At 40.5% G+C, this 14,378-nt stretch overlaps 1 protein-coding gene across 3 annotated transcripts; it reads right to left on the minus strand.

Annotated features, from left to right (window-relative positions):
* Nucleotides 1-261: 261 nt before the first annotated feature.
* Ccnl1 (cyclin L1) lies at nt 262-12,436 on the minus strand. 3 transcript variants are annotated; one of them, XM_050147484.1, is made up of 11 exons: nt 12,003-12,424; nt 11,711-11,785; nt 11,136-11,245; nt 5,492-5,612; nt 4,538-4,602; nt 2,775-2,874; nt 2,571-2,675; nt 2,347-2,488; nt 2,019-2,130; nt 1,822-1,920; nt 262-1,052 (listed from the first exon to the last, which is right to left on the minus strand). In XM_050147484.1, exons 1-11 carry the CDS (start codon nt 12,312-12,314, stop codon nt 704-706), a joined length of 1,590 nt encoding a protein of 529 aa, XP_050003441.1. In that variant the 5' UTR covers nt 12,315-12,424; the 3' UTR covers nt 262-703. The 3 variants fall into 3 exon arrangements, 2 of the variants coding, with proteins under 2 accessions (XP_050003441.1, XP_050003443.1); XM_050147486.1 differs by lacking the exons at nt 11,711-11,785; nt 12,003-12,424 and adding an exon at nt 9,421-9,493; XR_007592748.1 differs by lacking the exons at nt 262-1,052; nt 1,822-1,920; nt 2,019-2,130; nt 2,347-2,488 and having other exon boundaries at nt 2,627-2,675; nt 2,775-4,296; nt 12,003-12,436.
* Nucleotides 12,437-14,378: the final 1,942 nt, after the last annotated feature.

Below are 14,378 nucleotides of genomic sequence, written 5' to 3' on the forward strand. Positions count from 1 at the left end.
GTGGTTTGTTCAATTGCTAAGTTCACATTACCAATAGTTAAGATTTAAAATTATCCCGATACAAGTTCAAATCAGGTTTTGCATTTTAGTGGTTCATTAACAGTATTAGACCACACCTATTTGCTTTTCATATATACACAACGACCATTACATACTGTAGGTAGGACTTTACCCCAAACTATACCTGTCAGAAATCACTGCAAAGCCATCTTCCCATTAAAATCTTGCTTCTTAGCAATTTAAATAAGATATTTGAAGCAGTTTAGAAAAACAAGATTTGTATTTTATTTCCTTGTAAAAATCTTTACACATGCAGACAAACCAGTGTTAAGAAAGTATTCACCATCATTTAAACAAATAACCACTTAAATAGAACAGTGTCTGCAAGTTTTATCTGTATAAAAATAAGATACATTTTTACAGAATTCACACTCCAGTTTTTATACCAATAAACAATACACAACTATAATAAAGTACAATTGAACCTGACCATGGTTTTCAATGAGATACTGCTAGGGCATTTTAATGTGCAAAAAACCTTAACATAGTTCTTTTCCAAAGAAAATGTCCTCAGTGTTTCTAGAGACCTAGACAATTTTAATAAATCAATTCCTAATCACTTTGTTTTATGTTCTGATTGAGTCCATACATCACACTGCATACAGGCAAAACCAGGAACCGATGCAGTGTCAGAGGAAGAAAGTCAACGCCTATGCCTGCTGTGTCCTGAGCGACTGCTGCCATGGTGCTTGCCTTTATGGGATCTCTCAAAGGAGCGAGATCTTTCCCGCCTATCTCTGTGATGTCCCCTTTCATGCCTGTGTTTCTTGGTAACATCTGAGTGATCCCGAGACTTGCTCTGAGATCGAGACCGCGACTTTTTCCTCTTATGGCTATGTCTATTTGAGCTCTTTAAGTCTTCTCTGCTATGTTTGGCCTTCAGGTGAGGAGAACCATGGTTATGATGTCTTCGAGGGCTTTCACTGTGACTGCGGGACCTGCTTCTTGATCTTGAGCTGTATGTTCCAGATCGACTTCGCCTATTATTATAACTTAGACAATAGAAGTTTCAAGTTTAGGTTCAGTTTCTATTGGCAATAGATTAATCATTTGTTCATTACTATGTTTAAAACGAGCAATGAAAAGCTGAACTGACCATGTTCCTCAGTCTCCACACCCTGACCTCTCGACTGAAGCTGTCCTGTCTATCTGATGCCTATACTGCACTGAACTACATGCCTTTTGTAAAAACTGAGTATCTCCCACATAATCAAAGTGCATCAGAAGAACCTGCATCTAGTTACAAAGCTGACTAGAAGAAGTCTTTTAGGCTCTTTAATACAACATTAATGAAATGTTTACAATTTTAACAAACTGAATGTAAAGAATGCTTTCCTATAATAAATAATTTTATATACATATAATCCCACAGCATTTTCTGGACAATCCAGTAAATGAGGGGCTTGAGGAACAAAAACAACGCACAAAATGCCACTGAGGCACATTACTAGGGTCAGTGAGATGGCTCAACAGGAAAAGGGGCCTGCCGCCAAGCACAAAGGCCAGAGTTTGAGCTGCAACACCCAAATAGTGGTTACTTTTACAAATTTTCCTCTAACTTCTGTACATACCACTTATGTATATTTTAAAACAAACACACCTGAAGAATTACACTTGAAGAGTGTCCCTAAGTTTACTTCTCTTTAAGCCTAATCCTAAAGCATGCTTGTAATCCTGATGGCATATAGTAAAATATGCTAAACAAACAACCCCAACACTTATTCCTAACCTAAAGCCCACATCCCATCTTCCATTACTCACTGTCTTCTTGGGGTGTGTGATCTAGACCGTGATCTGGTTCTTGACCTTGATCTACTAGCACTTCTGCTGTTTCTGCTTCTCTTGCTGTCTTTTCTTACACTTTAAAAAGAAAAAAAATACAGGCAGTATTTTTTACATTGTTTTAGTGTATAAAGGTTTAACAATGAATAAATATTCAATCCTTGAAGTACACTCACCCATTATAAGGGCTTTTGGAAGCCTGTTGTCTGTCCTCAGGTTCTTTTTTGACTGTCTTCACATTAACGGAGATTGGTGACTTCTCTTCAGCTTTTACTTCTCTCGGTGATGCTTTTAATAGACAAAGACAATATATCAAGACAGGATTTAGCAGAGAACAAGTTCTCAACACAGCCTACACTTCTAACCCTTAAGACTGATTTGTCTCAAAAAAAAAAAAAAAAAAAACCAATTTAATGATCTCTAAGCAACTGACCAATGCCACACCTTTCTAACAAAGTACACTTACAGCGCCCACATCTCATTCAATTCAGACTGCCATCTTACATGGTTTAGAGGCTGGAGAAAATCCACCGAGCGTTGAAAGGGCTGGTGTTCCATCAGGATTCAATCCCTTTGCTTTTAATTTGGCTTCCTGTAAGGCTACTTTTCTTTTTTCTACTTCTTTTTCCAATAATTCATAGTTTGGCTGTTGGATGAAAATCAAGTTAGTATTACCTTTAGATTCTTGAAAATGCCGTCAGCACCAAACTGAATATATCTGAAATTACCTTTTTCCTGGTGTAAAGTCTAAGTGTCTCTATGCAGATGTCTTGGATCTCCTCTTCTGTGGTACCAAAAAGAAGAAACCAATGGGGCCGAGTTGGCAATGGAATCTAAACCATTAAAAACAGAACGGTTCAAACTTCTGTTCCTCTAAGATGTACCAATTTCTTGGAATTTACAAATTTTAAAACTCAGCGGGTTACACGTACCTGAAGCGCTCTAGCTGCAAGGTAGATACAAGCACATGCTATCGTCTCTGGTTGAAAGCGAACAAAAACATTGGTTCGAAGACTGTCATTCATGTAATTCCTGAAAAACATTTCAGCTATCAGCTTAGTCCAAAAGCAAACCGATTCTTCTGACGTGCATATAAAATTGGAGACTCAATCTACTTCATTCTTTTTTCTTCTCCTCATATTCACATCTTTAAACTGTATCATGTTAACAGTTTCTAAGCCTTTCCCCACAGCACTTATAAACAATACAGATCTCACCCCAAACCCTCCTTCAACACATCACTATAAAGGCAGTGATTTGGAGTCAATTCTGACCCAGCGAGGTTCAGATCTCACCACTCCAACACTACTTCAAGCCATCAGTTACTGACCGTCTCTCCTTTATCCATAATAAAAAGCAGTGTCAACCAAGTTCTTTAAAAAAAAATTCCAATACCAGAAACAGGGGTAAAAGGTATTTTTAGTAAGAACCCATCAAGTTACTCTTATAGTTAGAAAGGGGGGAAAAACACTTAAAAAAAATCTAGGTAGCAAAGTGAGCAATAAATACATATAATGGCCTTGTTTACATACCCTTTTGCAATTAAGCATAAACAAAACAGTAATCTAATTTAATTAAATAAACTTCTGAAACGTCTAGTAAAACTTTGCAATAAAATTCCTTAACTAAAGAACTTTATAATTTGCTGAAAAGCCTGAGCTGGAAGTTAAATGGATTATTTTTAGAATCCTTACAATTGTTAAAAACTATTATATAATTTTTTGCTGCACAGAATACATTGAAAACTCATGCATTTGATAAAGCTATGTGGCTTTTCAAAGTTACCAGTATCTACCGAGCCCAAGAGAAGCATGGCTGTTATAAGAAAAAAAAAAGACATTTCTGGGAAAGTCCAGAATTATTTAATGCTTGCTTATCAGCAGTCATACGAATCATTTATGCTAAACCAATTTCCTTGCTTAACCTTTCTGCATCTCAAAGGCCCAAGTTCAAAAATACTTAAATAACATTAACTATTTTAAAATTAAATGCTCCTTATATCAAAGCCAACAACACCTCAACAGCTGGAGTCACCTCAAATGGCAACAGGCACCCATTTAAAGCTACAAGTATAAGGTAGCCTCGTTGGTAGAACGAATGCTATACACATTCCAAGTAGAAATTTAACTGAACCCAATTAAAAAAAAAACAAAAACAATTCATATTGGCTGGACAACAGTCTATCAAAAATGAAATATTCATTTTGATAGTTACAGGTATACATTAAATACACAGGCATGATGCATAGTTACTTCTAGAAGCAAATATACAAATCCTTTTGACACCCCGACAGAACTAGAAGATGCTGCCAGATGGATATGGACCACTTCAGTGAATCTCGGATGAGAGCTTGCACTGGATTGGCTGGAGAGCAGGCTAGCCAATCAGGCCATCCTGAGGTCATGGGCTGAAGTGCGGAGGGCAGAGTTCTATGACTTACCATCATGGACTACCCTTTAATTAAAGAGTAGAAAAAAGAACAAAGTTAAATTGAGTTCTCCATTAAAAGTAATTATTCAAGCCAAGAAAACAGGAAGCAGAAATAAGCATTATTTACATTTTGGTTAAAAAACAACAACAAAAACAAAATACCCCCAAACTTATTTCATTACTTTGGAAGGAAAATAAAATGAAACTTACTTTATTTCTGCTTCTGTTTTCCTGACTAAAGAAGAAATGTAAAAAAGCAACTTACCAGGCAGTTTGAACCAGGGTTTGGTTACGTTCACACTCTAAGACTTGTAAATACATTACAATGATCTGAGGACAAGGGAGAAAACAGCATTTAGCACATGGGTGGTTCTTTCACAGCAGAGTTCAATGAGTAAGTCATATGAAGTGTTGATTAGTTCTAACCCCTGTATTACAGCTGCAGTCAATGCAGAACATGTTCAATACTCAGCGCTGACTGTCACATTACTCAGCTCTAAAAATGTGTTTACAGAAGCGGCCGTTAATAACTCAGTGTTTTCTAAATTCATCAGAAAGGGCAGAATTTATACTATTATTGTACACAATGGTCACAGCACATTTTCTACAACACTAAGCATTACAGTAATTAATTTCTGCAGTAAAGCTTTAGTACACTAAAATTTCCTAAACAAAAGCTACATAACTCAATGACATAAATGCTTGCCTTATATTTGGTTCCCAGCAAGACACACTAAGTATGTAAAACTATTTCAGTTCATGCCAGGTGTTTCTGGACCCATATTACCATCGTTTTATAATTTTAGAAAAATGGAACTTGAAGTCACGCAGTTAACAGCAGAGCTAGCTATCTCCAATACCCAACTCTTGCAACCACTGTTCATAAGGAACAGGAAAGTCAAAAGGGAAAGCTTTCATCAATGGTTTACATCCAGCAGCTACCCTTTTCAACACTTTAGCGGGTACGTGCAACTCATTCCTTACATGAGGAATTTTATCACATGAGTTTGTTAAGTGGAAAAACTAGAACTTAACCACAAAGAATATTCATGATCACACAATTACTACTAATAAAGCCTGATCAGTCCCATTTTTACTGACAAACATCAACATCCAAAATAAAGCTTTTGAAAACTCAGGTTAACTCTCCACATAAGTAAAAATTTTTAAGAAAAGCCCTAATACTTACGAAATTTAACTTCTGCACTCTATAACTCACCTTATGGGGATGCTTGACATGAACACAAAATCCCAACTCCTTTAGCACCCTCCTTTCTGCCTTGATAACTTGATTTTTGGTGTTAATGTAGTTCTGATCAAGGATCAGAGGGCTTGGAGTCCTATAGTTTGTAAGAAATAAAATCAAAACTGTTTTGCACATCCAAAACCTTTTATTTGTGGCATCTCCATTTTCCCTTCCAACCAACTATTGGCAACAGAAACCAGCTTTTTAAACTCCTGCTAACAAGTTAAAGCATTAATCTTATGCTGTCCAAGTTATGCTAATTATATACAACTAGACAAAGCTCCTAAACCAACTTGAAAAAACACTTACATATTCTTAGGTCTCTTAACTTATGCACTTAACTTCAGTGATAAACATTAGTGGCACAAACCTCAGCCTCAAAGAAACTTCCCAGTAAGAACCAAAGTGATCCTGAAAGATTTAGTATAAAGTTCTAATATGAACAAAGATTAAAAAAAATTCTTTTTGAGTAAACTCTTTGCTAAGTTTATGATCAAAATGAAACCTAAGGGAAAAAACAGGTAGTTAATTCTGATTTCCTTTTTGGAACAACACACTAAAAACAAATATACAAAGAATATTTGTCTGCTTAGTTAGCCACCCACCCCTGGCAAAACAAACAAACAAACAAAACAAAAACCAAACCAAACACCAACAAAAATCAAACCCAAAATTAGCTCAATTATCAATGAAAGAAAATATTTTGTAAAAAGGAGTTTAAGAGTAAATTAGGTAACTCCATGTAGCTCCTGTGAGACTATAAGGCTCCAGAAGGAACAGGAACCATATTCACAGCCTGTGTGGGATGTCCTGAGTTCGTCTTTTCATATTGGGGGAAGAAACACCTGGTCACTCATAGAAAAAGTTATCTCATGTACATCACGCAGTTTGTTTATTTAAAAAAAAAAAAAGCCTTGCTATGAAGCTCATCTTGCCTCACCCACTGGAGTAGGTCATATTAGCAGCAAGTGCAATCTGGCTTGTCTTACAATCTGCCAGTTAAGAAATGTTAACATGATCTATGAAATTTACCATGCTTTTTGATACATTCTTACCTCTAACCAGCAAGATGTACACATCTATTAAAGATTGTACAATAAGTATATGAGAATATTTAAATACTTTTTCAAACAATACATTTTCAGCCAAGTCACAAGTTTTATGCTCTAGAGAGAATATATTACTTCTTAAACAACCTATTTAAACATAACCACTTAAAGGTAATAAAACAATCTAATCTATAATGTTGAGTAGGAGCCCCAGCTCACTCCTAAGCCCAGCACTATTAGGAGGTTGGGAGTAGAAGCATGTGGAGACAAAGACTTCAAGGATATCCTCCACCACATCAGGGGAACTGAGGCTAACAATGAAGTACATTAACTACCTTCCGGATAGCAGGCTATCAGAGTAAAAATTAGTTTATATTTTCCTTATTTTCACTTAAAAGCAAAATCCAGTTACGGCTATTCTGTAACTTTGTGTTAAACTATTAATAGCTAGCAGAAGTAGCATCAAGATTAACAACGTAATTATGGAAAACTGATCTAAGTTCAATTTCGACTACATCTTTAAAGAGTGAGAAGTGTTACGGCAGTTAAGTAGGAAAATGGCCTGTAATGAATCGGTTGACAATAGCCACAAATTGCACTTTGGGGAAAAAAAGGCTGTTTATCTCAAATGGGAACAACCATATGAAAGCACACCCAAAAACACACTATGTAAGGGTTTACGACTTTTCATGCTTTATATATGCATTACAAGCTTGTCCTGCAACTGGTATTAGGAGTCAGAGGCTCAATGCAGTATTTTATCTGTACAGAGCTCTTACCCCTGAAATCCAGACAGTAACAGCACCACTAAAATCCCTCTACAAGCCAGGTGGTGGCGGTACACACCTTTAATCCCAGCACTTTACGGGGAGGGGGCTGCAAGTGGGCAGACAGGCAGGTATCTGATTTTGAGGCCTTCTTGGTCTATAGAGGGAGTTCCAACACAGGCTCCAAAGCTACAGCCAAACTGCCTTGGGGGTGGGGAATCCCTATACAAATAGTTCACAAAAGTCTTACTTTTCCTACATGTGTTAAAACTTATACTATATCCTACCAAGAAAACTGCTTTATATAGAGTTATTATAAAATTTGTGATTAAGCAGGTGAACATCTTTTTCAATTGTGGCTACCAACTGGTGACAAATTTAAGGATTCACCACTAATTGGCTTGGATTTACTCCTCACTCTGCCATAAGCACATGGCCCACCATCAGAATCCCAAAAAAGATGAAGCAGCACAGCCTTCTTTAATCCCAGGAGGGAGGTAGTTAAGGCACAAAGGTCATAAACTGTAGGCCACCCCACGCTACCAAGTGAGACCCTGAATCTTAAAACTCCAAGTCTCACGATTTTAAAACAGACCAAGGAAACAAACCTTACAACTCAACCATCTAAGTTCTTATTTAGTCTTGCCACTACCAATTTTTCAAGTTAGCTTTGTAAATGCATAATCTCTCATCTTCACTTTGTTCAGAACTGATTTACCTTATAAATCAAGGCAAGCTCAATGAATACAAAATTAACAACTATCTTAGCAAAAGCATTTTATACCATGATAAAACAGAAAATATCTCCATAAATCAGTAAACAAAAATTCTGAAGACGTATTTAAGTAACAAAAGCTTTTTATATTAACAAAGTAATCAATCAGAAGTATTTTTCAGCAATTCATTAAGTTGAATCAAGGCTTGGTAAACACCCTTGGACCAGCACTAGATGAAGAGGTGGCACTTAAAGCTCAGGGTAAGTCCTCATCTATTCAGAATTCAGGAGTAGCGGCAACACTCAAACTACCAAACTCCACCTCTGAAGGCTTGTTATTACCAGACTTTGCTCATTAACTTATCTGAAATAAACGTTCAATCTTTTATTTATTTCAAGTTTGTATGATAGCTACTTTCTATAGTATGATTGAAACACAGCACATGAATGACAAAAATTTAGAACTAAGAGCACGGTTAGTCTCTCTCGTGTTCCAAACAAGGACTGATACTCTGGAAGTAGTACAGGACCTACACTATAAACCAGACGGGTAATTAATACAGAGATGAGATTCCTACTCTCACCATAAACCAGATGGGTAATTAATACACACAGAAATCTCTAATGCTTATTTTGAAATAAATAGGAACATTCCTCAAGTGTCAAACTGAAGCTACCCATGAACCACAGAAATAAACTAAATGGTTAGATAAAATGACAATATTGACCTGACCCTTCCAATTCTTACTTTTCTATACACTGAAAATAGCATCAACAGTCACCAATAAAAGCAGTCAAATCTTGAAAAGTTCATCTTCTAACACTTATCTTAAAAGATATAACAGAGACTTCTTTAAAGAAAAAACTCCTCAACATACTGCAAATACGTTACATATAAATAAAATTGTAAACTACTGGTATGAATAGCTTTTCTTTTCCTTTAAATTCAGCTATTCTGAAGAACTATCAAATTATAAAAAAGCCTTATGGGGGGGCAAGTCAAATATTTCATATTGAGAACTGGACTTTTATATTTACTATTTATCTTCATGTAGCCAGGACACGAATGCACCCCACGTACCTGTCAAGGCCACACAGTAACCTAGTTAGCATTCACAAATGAACTACAATTCAAGACAAATTAATTAGAATATAACATTTTCTAACCATATCCTATGCAAAGAACACAAAACATCTTACTACAGTTTTAATAACTTGGACAGCAAAGAAAAAAGCTTATAACAAGAAACAGGAGTTTTTTGTTTGTTTTCTCTAAATGGTTCACCAGTGGCCAACCTGTTAGTCCCCGATTCCAGTGACCTATTCTCAGAACACTGGCTTCTCCTTGGGGATTTTCGATACGTCACTCACTGTTGCCATGACGACAGCTTCATCTCTATGTACCACTCCACATCACCCAGGCTTTGGTAAATGTAGCTGGTCGCTGTATAGTCGGTTGCAAGGGAAAAAAGAGTTGAAGTTAATAACATATACAAGTTATATGTCTGAGTAAACTTGTAATATGCATAGAAACACTTATATCCTGCTTTTAAAAAGGGGGGCTTCCATGCAATTAACTTCTTTAAGAATTTCATGCTATAATCAAACTCATAACATTGAAACAAAATCAATTTCTCTTTAATGATGGCCAAAAATGCAGTTGCATCCAACACAAGTCAGTCAGATTGGATTATTCTTAGTTCTGAAGTTTTATACTTAAGATGACCCTATTCTGACACCAAGGGAGGAAAAGTTAAGTCCCACAGGAAAACGCCAAGATGTGATTATAGTTGGCTCAACGACTCATATACTAGAAAATGTCCTTTTAAAGCAGAGCCCTTTGACTAAAGGTAAAAATTCTGTATTTTCAGTGTTTCATTTAAGAACACCCTGAAAAAAGAATCAGCCACATATCTAAATACGAATATAAGCTCAGAACATACTCAACACCAGTTCGAAAGTCCCCCATTTCTCTACTTTCTTCATGAACTAAAAACATTTTCAAATGAAGGAAGTTTTATCACTGAGATGAGAAAAGATAGGGCTGAAAAAGTATGACGAAAAGAACAAAACAAGCTATATATGTATTAAAAAAAAAAATCGGGGCAGCATTTTTTGACCATGCTGCCCACTCTGAACTCACTTTAACACCTGCTTATCTGACTAGACCTTCACTACCACCAACTTATAGACTCCATCAATATAAAGACTATGTATGATGCTCATTTGGACTAAGCAACACCCAGTTCCCAAAACAACTTAGCTTTTCACAGCTACCGTCTCTCAAACGCATCACAATTGCTCAGAAACTGACCTGCACAATAACTACCCTAGAACCTCCCGTGGAACAGTGAGGCCCGCGACAAACTTCATAGATGAAGGCATAGGCCCACGTAAAGTTACCACATTATCAGTCCACCGCAAAGATACTGTTTCAGACTGTATTTTCTTACAAGATAAAGAGCCCTATCTGAAGGCAACTCAATGCGTTATTTTTCTAACCCACTCACTGAGACTGTATCTAACCAAAACAAAATACCTGTTCAATCCCTTTGACTTCAAACTTCCAACTTTACCATCCTCCAGTCCTTTCAGATCCGGTATTATTCGATATAGCGTAGTTCAATGTGGAGAAGTACTCTAACAAAAGCCAACCTCAATTGATGAAGAAACTGGGACTCCAAGCAGAAAAACAACCTACACGGAACTTGGCCACAATATTAACTTGAACTACAGAGCTTCCAGGTCCAGCCTTCAGTGTTCCAGAGAGGGGAGGGGAAAGAGAACTTACAGAAAACACTCCCACTGGAGCCAACCGCGCTCCCTTTCTTGTTTAAGCTTAAGCCAAGGGACTGGCTTCACAGCACTCCCTGGATTGTCCACAAAGCAACTGCCTCTACAAACTTTAGATAGCTGGTTAATTCAGGGTTTTTAAAAAGTTTTAGGGTTCCTATGTGAATTTCAACACCTAATGTCAGTTTTCTTTTGCATCCATACTGACTTGAGGGAAAAAAAGATGTTTTGACTCGATGATTGGCGTACAACAGCAGTAGTAAGGAGTACTATGTTCAAAAGGCCAATCTTACCTTTTTCCTCTTAACTGGCGGAGGTGGTGGAATACATTAATCACATCTCTTATTCTTCTTGGTGCTTCTTCTATTTTTGACGCGAGATTAATACAGGCCATGGCAACAATCTGAAACGAAGCCACGAGGGTGCAAAACATAATGAAGCGCAACGCTAAACCGGACGCAACCCTGTCCATAATCGACCAAACTTATTTTTAAAAGAGTAACTCTAAGGTACAACAGGGCTTTTGGCGAAATCAAACCAACCAAGAGCGACATTTTTAGCGCACGGGGCCTACCAGCTATATACGCTGTATTGCTCAACGGCTCTTTAATTTTGGACCAGAATCAAGTAAACTCTCACGAGTTGTTCGGGGGCCTGAAAAATGTAGTTCTTGGTGCCGGAGCACATGGGCTCGGGATCCATTTTCTAGTTCCTGGAACACGCTCTTAGGGCCCCGTTTCCTTCTGGGTGGGAACTAGGTACAAAGGCCTAGGCTAACCACTCCCTTTCTGGAAAAGCTGGTTACTACCCCTTCCTCCCCGCTTCCGGATGAGGCAACCCCCATCTCGCCCGCCTCCGCCGAGCTCACCTCGAAACTGTGTTTGACGAACGACTTGGAGTAGAAAAAGCGATGGAACAACACCTGCCCCGTTGCCATCGCCACCTGCAGACAAGAGAGGAGAACGGAAGCGCCGGGGTCAGGCGGGCCCGCACCAGGCGCCGCCGCCATCTTGTGCGGCCGCTCGCTGCTCCCCTTCCCCCGCCCGGGCCGCTCGGTGCCGCCGGCCCCCTCCCCGGCCGCCCCGAGCTCCCGTCGCCGCCGCCACCCCGACCCCGGCTCCCGAGAGACCCGGCCGCGGCCACCACCCGGCGCCGCTCACCTGAGGCAGCCGGAGGAGAATGCCGGCGGCCTGGATGAGCTCGCAGCCCAGGATGCGCAGGTCCGTCTCGCTGGGCAGGTCCAGGCCGTCCTGCATGGACGGCGTCGGCGACAGCCGCTCCTCCGGGATCAGCGAGTGGTCGATGGTGAGCGACACCTCCGAGTACAGGCGGTCGCCGATCAGGATCCCTCCGGTCGTCGTCGTCGTCGTGGTCGTCGTGCCCGAGCTGGAGCCGCCGGCGCTCGGGGCGGCGGAGGCTGCCGAGGCGGCGGCGGCAGCGGCGGTCGAGGTCGGGTGAGGCCCGGACGCCATGGTGCCAGCGAGCTGCACGCAAGGCCGACGCAGCCGGAACCCAGAACGAGACTAACCAGCGTCCTCGGCGCGGCGGATGTGCCCGTGACCGCCGGCTTCCAGGCCGCTGCACGCAGCGTGCGCTTCCGCCCTGACGTCACCACGCCGCCGTCGCCCCGCCCCGCCGCGCGCCAACGAGTTCCTCCCGGTTTCGGAGGTGGGCGTGGAGCCTCGCAGGCGGCGGCGGCTGAGGGCGGCAGGTTGGGTGTTCCCTTCACGCACCGAGTGACCTGTGTCCCCTGGCGGGTCGGCTTCCGGCCTGCGCGGCGACACCGGTGTGCAAAGTGACTCCGGACAGGGCGGCTTCAGAGTTTCAGGAAGGGGGGGGGGGGAAGGGCGGCGCGCGCGGGGTTCCGGGAAACTCCGAGCAAGCGCGCGCGTCGGTGTCGGGGTGTAGCCCTGGAAACGTAGGCCTGGTCCCTGACCTTACCTCGCCGGCTTTACGGTAATCTGGAAAATCCCTGGCTCCAGAAATAGATGTAGGCTGAGAACGTTACGCCCGCGGCGACTTGACGGCACGAGGGAGTCTGATCCTAGATGGTCCCTACTAGGAAAGTGACGGCTTGATTACACTGTCCCTGTGTCAATTTAAAAAACACAGCTCTCGCCTTCCTTACGTGGGATTTGAGGTAACCTACAATTGTGTTCTCCGGACCACAGAGCAAAATGGCTCCAGGATAAACCATTTCTTTCTTTTCCTTATTTTTTTAAAATTTTTATTGTTTGGTTTCTTTTGTGTAACTGCCCTAGCTGTCCTGGAACTAGCTCTTGTAGACCAGGCTGACCTCGAACTCACAGAGATCCGCCTGCCTCTGCTTTCCCAAGTGCTGGGATTGAAGGCATGCGCCACCACCACCCGGCATAACCCATTTCTTAATTCCCTCAGGGATAAGAGCTCTAGTTTTTACGTCTACACCAAAATTCCCAAATAGCTGAGGCCGACTTAGGAACAGCTGATCCTCCTGCCTCCATCCCTGGAGCCTGTCTGGATACTCAATGGTCTTTATATTCTAGTTCAGCCCTCTGATTGCCTTCTCTAGGGAGAAGGAAAAAAATCTTTGTCTTAGTACACATCTTGGGGAGTGTTGTTTTGTTAAGGCTTAATTTCTTGATGAAAAGTGCCTTAACTTTGTACCTATAGAGTAAGAGGAATTTAGATATTTATTTAATTATTATTTAGATACTGTTTCTCAATGATGTCACCAAAATAAGATTTTGGGGGGGAGAGAGGAGCTTCAAGACAGGGTTTCTCTGTGTATAGCCTTAGCTGTCGTGGAATTCGCTCTGTAGGCGACTGGCTTCAGAGGTGTGTACAAGTACAACCACTGTCTGTCGAAGTAAGACATTTTTACAGCTTTTTTTTTTTTTCTTTCTGGGTGTGTTTGGACAAGCACCTTGGAGACAAAAGCAGGTGGATCTCTGAGTTCAGGCTCAGCTTGGACTACATATGGAGTTCCAAGTCAGAGCTACATAATAAGCTTCTTAAAGCAAACCCCTTAAAAAAAAAAAAAAAAAAAAAAAAAAAAAAAAAAAAAAAAAAAAACCTTTGTATAGGGCTGGAAGTGGTGACCTAGGTCTTTAATCCCAGCACTCAACAAAAGCCTCATGAGTCCATGATTTCAATAGTGGTTTATTTTACTTTATTTATTTATTTTGAGACAGGGTTTCTCTTTGTAGCCCTGACTATCCTGGAACTCACTCTGTATATCAGGCTGGCCTTGAACTCACAGAGATCCGCCTGCCTCTGCCTCCCAAGTGCTTGTGCCACCACTGACCAACAGTTCTGATAGCTTTTTGTCACTGACAGATTCCTGAGAAAATTCACAGTGAAGCTTTTATTTTGGTTTTATGGTTTCGGATGTTTGAGGTTACAGTCAGATGGCCCTATATCATGTGGGCTTTTATCCAGGCAGAAGTTTGTGCTGTGAGAACTTGGTGAAAGCAACTCTCACCACCCACAGAGGGAAAATCCCCAAGTCCTGACTGCTTGTCCAGCTATGATCTCATCAGTGGATTAACCATTTA

This window comes from Alexandromys fortis, unplaced genomic scaffold, assembly GCF_014885135.2.
Source record: "Alexandromys fortis isolate MF-2015 unplaced genomic scaffold, M_Fortis_MF-2015_v1.1 scaffold_53, whole genome shotgun sequence".
NCBI lineage: Eukaryota > Metazoa > Chordata > Mammalia > Rodentia > Cricetidae > Alexandromys > Alexandromys fortis.